Below are 6883 nucleotides of genomic sequence, written 5' to 3'. Positions count from 1 at the left end.
GCGCACACCTGACCTACTTAGGGGGACCCCACATTTCTCGACCCCATGGCTTAAGTCCAGGAAGTTGCAGCCTAGTTTGCCACAGAACTTTCGAAGTATCTGGTTCAGTCTTTCCCTCGAGTCAGAACCTAAGGGCCACGATCAATTCTGGGGACAGTGCTGCGAATTGTCACGGTTACGTGACTTTGACGTTCCGTCAAGTGTAAATCCACGTTGCTTCGACCATCCATTATCAATGGTCGAAGTTCGTGGATTATTTTGTTTATCCTTGGAGTACAGCAAGGATGTTATTTTGGTGTGTAGTTTACTTTGCAAAGACAATCATGAGTGTTTTGTTTTCACACGTGTTTACCCGCGAAGGAGTAGAACTTGTGTGAATATAGGAATGTATGAATTTAAGTAAATAGGAAATATGCTGCTGTAAATCGGTGAATACTCCGAATGTGTATGTTATAATATTTTTTACCGAATGCACTTGACATTCTGTATTTGTGAATTATTTGTTTTCGAAGTTACCGGTAAACTTGTCCGGGCAACAACCCGGCGAGAACCGTTATTGCGTGTGAGTTACAGTTCCTCGCTCGAGTTTCATCGAGTAGTTTTGTTATGGAGCCTTCGGCAGATGTAGCGCAGCTTGTAGGTAGTAATGGTTTCGACAGTGCAGATACAAGTAGCGGTGCAATTGGAAATGAGTGCGTGAAAGTGTTAAATGAAGTGCAGGCAGCTGTTGAAACAGAAAACCAGGAAAATCAGTGCCAAATGAAACCTGTTCCTCTTGAAATTGCAACTGACAACGAAGGAAAAGTGGAAGTGAATGATGATATACGTGGAAACGACGGCGAAATTACCAGGTCAGTCAGCTGCTTGCGAAACCATTAAATTTGACGTTTTATTATTACTAGTAAAATGTTTATTAGTGCAGAGTTTTTAGAAAAGCTCAAAAGCAAAGTTATATGTTGTATTTATGATTTGGGTTTAGCTGCCGGACGGAAGGATAGAGTAGTCACCTGTAGCGGTTTTAAAAACAGAGAGTTGACTGGTGTATTTGGAGTTTAATGTCGTATAATGGATAGATTTTTATTGGCAACATTAGAGTTAATTTATTAACAACAAAACTTGTTTTTAAGAAAATTCGTTGTAGTCTCCATCATGTTTATTACATTTGAGGAAATATTGATATAAAAGTATGCCGACTGTAATCCTTAATAGTGCATCAATGTTTACACAACAGTGAGAACGGGTGATAATACCAGATGATACATCTTAGTCATCAGCCTAGATTGATTGATTCATTGTGTGTGTAAGTCTGGATTATACATAACAGTCCTTTCAAAAAGGGAGAGATTGGGATGTTATGGCCCTGCACAGTGATTTACTCGAGTAATTTTTGGGGGTGCAGATGTTCATACTGATAAAGATTCAAGAGCATGACATCCTGTGGTGGTAAATGAAAATAAAGAATTTAATGTAATGTAGTAATTATCTTAATAGGTGTCTTGCCATTATGTTGCTTTGATTACCACAAACAGGAGTACAGATGTATTGAAGTTAGTTTCTTGTTCCATGTTAATTTGCACTATTAATCATAATGATGTGAAGTGAGTCATGTTGCATGATTCACATGACAAATTAATCTGTAAAAATGGCTACATGCCGTTTTTTGTAAGTTTTGTTGGATTAAAAAGAAAGATGGAGATGTGAGTTGGTATTTCCTCCCACCACCTCTTACATATTACAATAATGGTAATCTTCTACAGCATAGAAGAAGTTGCCAAGGAGAAACTTTTTCACTTTGTTTTCAAATTTTACGTTGCTGTCTGTCTGACATTGTTTGTCACTGGCAAGTCACCAGAAATTTCAGTTGCAGCATTGTGCACCACTTTCTTTACTAAAGACAATGTTAACTTGGAGTAATGATGTAATTTTTTTCTTCTGGCATAGTAATTATTTATGTCATTGTTCCTTGTGAAGTGCAGTGGATTGTTCACAGCAAACTTCATGAGGGTTGTTTGGCAGTAGAGACCAAACAGTGAGGTCATCGGTATAGGGAAGGACGGGGAAGGAAGTCTGCCGTGCCCTTTTGAAGGAACCATCCCAGCATTTGCCTGGAGTTATTGAGGGAAATAACGGAAAACCTAAATCAGGATGGCCAGATGTGGGTTTGAACCATCGCCCTTCCGAATGCGAGTCCAGTGTGTTGAACACTGCGCCACCTCACTCAGTCAAACTTCATGAGGGCATAAATATACTGTGAAGCAGTAGTCAAAGTGCCCAATTGCTTAAACTGGTGTCTACAAAATAATTGTGGAGGGGCACCAAATATTATACTTACAACATTTTTTTGAGCAATGAGGACGTTCTTCTTTAAGGTTAGAAAATGTATCGACTTACTTATTTGTCCCTCCACAAGATTTACAACAATGCTAAGTGCAAACATGGCAGAACTAATATTATGAGAGTTCCAACATGTGCTTTTACCAGTTTAAATTCTCAGCAATACGGACATCCTTTTTTTTTTCATCCTATCTGTCATTTCCTCAGCATGTGTTACACACACTATTGGTATCATAGGCCTGTCTCTAGATGTGCAGATTTCAATATGTCATTTATTTTAAAAATTGACACTTTGGACAGCGTTATTAAATACCATTTTTTTCTGTTACTGTATGTATACTTGGATTCATTGCGATACTGTTGTCATCTACAAAATGAACTGATTGTGGTGGTTCTATATTAGACAGGAAGATTGTTTACATATGTGAGGAACAGTGGTTGACCCAAGATTGAGGCCTGGGGACACCGTACATGATTTCTCTCCAGCCAGAAGAATATCCCAATTACCGTCCTTACATTATGAAGTACAACAGTGTGCATTCTGTTGGTTAGACATAGCAGTCACCAGTCAGTACATGACGAGGAAAATCAGACCATGTTCAGAGTGAAATTTTCACTCTCAAAATTTTATCAGTAAATTGTCGAAGTGTTGGTAACAAAGTTCCTGAATTTACTGCCGTCGAGGAAGTTCTCATGCTCAGATTATTCTTGGGACCGAGAGCTGACTGAAATCCGAAATGGAAAGCCCTGAGATACTTAGTGAGTCATGGAATGTGTATTGGAAAGACAGATTGGAGGCTGTACGTTGGCTATATCATCAGTTCCATAATATCTCAGTTTATCTAGGAGAATATCATGATTCACAAGGTCAAATGCTTTAGGTAGGTCACAGAAAATACTAATCAGTACTGCTTTGTTGGTTTAATGCATTTAAGATTGGCTATTGAATATGTAAATGGCATTCTCAGTAGAGCAACTCTTGGAAACCAAACTTTGATTTTTTGAGGATATTATTTTTGCTCAGGTGAGATACTGTTATACACACATTTGCCTTTTCCTTTCACAAGATACTTGAAAGTGGGCAGTAGTTTGATGTACTCTGAAGAACACTCACCAGTCAATACACAGCACGGGAAATCAGACCATGTTCAGAGTAAATACACTTCGACTGTCAGAATCTAATCAGTAAATTGTCAAAATATTTGTAACAAAGTTCCTGAATTTACTGCTCTTGAGGAAGTTCTCATGCTCAAATTATTCTTGGGATTAAAAGCTGGCTGAAATCCAAAGTGGAAAACCCTGAGATCTTTAGCGAGTCATGGAATGTATATTGGAAAGACAGATTAGAGGCCGTATGAGGAGGACTGTTCGTTGCAGTTGACAAAACCCTTCTCTCTATTGAGGTCAAAGTTGAGTGTGACAGTGAAGTTACCTAGTTGCCTATAACTGGTCTTAATTGCAATCAAGTTAATTGTTGGATGTTTTTACCAGACAGTGTATTCTGCTGTGACAGTTCTAGAGTCATTCAAGGAATGGCTGTGATCAGTAGCATGTAAATAACTGATCATGCTCTACTAGTTGGAGGTGGCTTTAATCTATGGTGTACAAACACATAGTCATGTAAAGTACTTTTGAACACATTTTCTGAGAACTGTCATGAGCAACTAAATGGAAATGTCATATACCTTCTAACTGCAAATAGGCAACTATGGCTATGAAAGTTAATAAATCAAGAGTGTTTTTGCTAGATAGAGCAGATAAGCATTTGTTAGCATCTCATCTCAACAGTGAATTGACATCACTTAGTTCTAGTAAGATGGGCATAGAGGAATTATGGGCTAAGTTTAAGCAGATTATAAATCGTGGTCTGCAGAATGATGTGCCTAGTAAGTGGAATAAGAATGGAAAAGACCCACTATGATTTAATTAGGGGGAAAAGCTGAGGAAGCAGAGGCTGTTGCACTGTCTGTTCAAAAGAGAACACCCAAATGACGACAAGCAAAGGTTAGTAAAGATTCATGTGTCTGTGAAGAGATCTATGCACAAAGTGTACAAATAATACCACCATCCTAGCTTAGCAAAAGATCTGGCAGGGAACTCGAGAAAATTCTGGTCCTCTGTATAATTGCTAGGTAGGTCTAAGGCTTTCATCCAATCTCCTGTTGATCAGCCTGGTATGGCAATTGAAGATAGCAAAACGAAAGCTGAATTTCACATACAAGAAACCATTCACACAAGAGAATCATACAAACACATTATTGTTTGGCTATCGAACATGCTGCCATGTAAACAACATAGTAATAATCATCCCTTATGTAGAGAAACAACTGAAAGAGTTGAAAACAAATAAGTCACCAGGTGCAGGTGGAATCTCAATTTGGTTTTTCAAAAAGTACTATTTGTCATTGGCGCCTTAAAGCTTACATTTATCATGAATCTCCCGCCGAGCGCCAAGTCCCAGGCGACTGGAGAAAAGTGCAGGTGACTCCTTTGTATAAGAAGGGCAAAAGATCAGACCCCCAAAATTATAAATCAATATTCTTAACATCGGTCTGCTGCAGAATCCTTGAACATATAGTTAGTTTGAATGTAATAAATTTTCTTGAGACTGAGATGCTGATGTCTGTGAATCAGCATGGTTTTAGAAACCATTGCTCATGCAAAACTCAGCTTACTCTTTTCCCATATGATATATTTTGAACTGTGTTTAGAGGGCAATGGGCAGCTTCTGTATTTCTGTGTTTGTGGAAAGCGTTTGACACGGTGCCCAACTGCAGGCTGTTAAAGGAAGTAGGCGTATGAGCTTATGGAATAGGTTCACAGGTATGTGAGTGGCTCGAAGACTTCTTAAGTTATAGAACAGTATATTTTCACCGATGGTGAGTATTCATCAGAGACAAGGGTATCGTCAGGAGTGCACCAGGGAAGTGTGATAGGGCCGCTATTGTTCTCTATATACATAAATGATTTGGCAAGCAGGATTTGCAGCAATCTGCAGTTGTTTGCTGATGTTGCTTTGGTGTATGGCAAGTTGAATGAATGTAGGAGGATACAAGATGACTTAGACAAAATTTCTTTGTGCTGTGATGAATGGCAGCTGTCACTAAATGTAAATAAAAAAAAGTAAGTTAATGCAGATGAGTAGTAAAAAGAAACCCGAAATGTTTGGATACAGCACTAGTATTAGTAGCATTATGACTGTGGTAGGAAAGGTGAATGATCGACTTCAGTTTATTGAAAGAATCTTAAGAAAATGTGGTTCATCTGTAAAGGAGAAAGCATACAGGACACTAGTACAACCTGTTCTTGAGTAATGCTCAAGTGTTTGGGATCCATACCAGGTTGGATTAAAGGGAGATATCGTAGCAATTCAGAGATGGGCTGCCAGATTTGTTACTGGTAGGTTCAGACAACATGCAAGTGTTATGGAGATGCTTCAAAAAATCAAAAGGGAATCACTGGAGGGATGGCGATGTATGTTTCGAGGAACACTATTGAGAAAATCTAAAGAACTCTGACATTTGAAGCTGATTGCAGGATGATTCGGTTGCCTCCAACAGAAATTGCTCTTAAGGACCATGAAGATAAGATACGATAGATTAGGGCTTACACAGAGACGTATAGACACTTGTTTATTCCCACTTCCCTTTTGCGAGTGGAACAGGAAAGGAAATTGCTAGGCATAGTCAATATCAATTCAGGCAGGCTAGGAAAAAATCTTACACTCATAGTCACAGATGTTATTAAATTTAGCATATGTTAAAACGAAGTTGTAAGTAAGGAACACATATTTTTTGTTTATTCAAAAAAATTTCTGCTCCAAGATACAGCCCTCCCAAGATGACACTGCGCATACCATTTTGAAGATGCAAATATGGAAAAAAATTTCAAAATGCTGTATCTCTGGAAAAGTTCTAGAATTTTTTAAAAGATAATTGATTTATGATTACAAAGAAATCCTCCATTTGGACTTATCTTTTAAAGTGCTTTTACTAGTGTTCTGGACTTTTTCTATAATTAATGGATTTTTCTTTTCTTTTTCAAAAATGCCAATCCAGAAAATTTTGATTTTTTTTCTGTTGATTAGTACCATATAGTTCTACATTCACTGAAAAAGAGAGCTTCCGCTTTTAGGTTGAACAGGTTTTATAAACAATTGAAATTTTTTGCATCCTTAAACCTGTTTTATTGCCATATTATCACATAACAGGTTCTTAAAAATCAAAACCTAGCCTTATTTAACATAATTTTAGTTTTGAAAGATGAATAAAGCATTACAAATGGTTCCAAAATATATGTTACAGATCAAAAACTTATAGGTTTTAATTTATACAATTTATGTGTACTCTGTTTCATACTGGAATTAGCCAGGTCAATGAACTAAAAATGTATTCCACTGCTTCAGTATCTTCCTTTGATATAGAGTAATGCCTTCCTGTTTAACCAATAGGAACTGGAGCACTTACTATCTTCAAAACATTGTGAACAGGAAGTGAGCACTGGTGGAGTTGTTGCTGTCCTTCAGCTGGAAACCTATATCCAGCAGCTG

The 6883-nt window shown here is 37.7% G+C and overlaps 1 protein-coding gene across 6 annotated transcripts in view; it reads left to right on the top strand.

The window, feature by feature from the left end:
- Window positions 1-289: 289 nt before the first annotated feature.
- The window catches only part of LOC126267009 (TP53-binding protein 1-like), a 287951-nt gene continuing 281357 nt past the window's right edge, over window positions 290-6883 (top strand). For 3 of the 6 annotated variants that reach the window (XM_049971780.1, XM_049971778.1, XM_049971776.1), the window contains exon 1: window positions 334-851. In XM_049971780.1, the coding sequence (XP_049827737.1) occupies window positions 815-851 (37 nt within the window). In that variant the 5' untranslated portion in view covers window positions 334-814. Of the gene's footprint in view, window positions 852-6883 lie in introns of all 6 variants that reach the window. The other 3 variants (XM_049971777.1, XM_049971775.1, XM_049971779.1) reach the window with 2 other exon arrangements.

Source organism: Schistocerca gregaria, chromosome 4 (genome assembly GCF_023897955.1).
Source record: "Schistocerca gregaria isolate iqSchGreg1 chromosome 4, iqSchGreg1.2, whole genome shotgun sequence".
NCBI lineage: Eukaryota > Metazoa > Arthropoda > Insecta > Orthoptera > Acrididae > Schistocerca > Schistocerca gregaria.
This window is presented reverse-complemented; position numbering and strand designations above follow the sequence as displayed.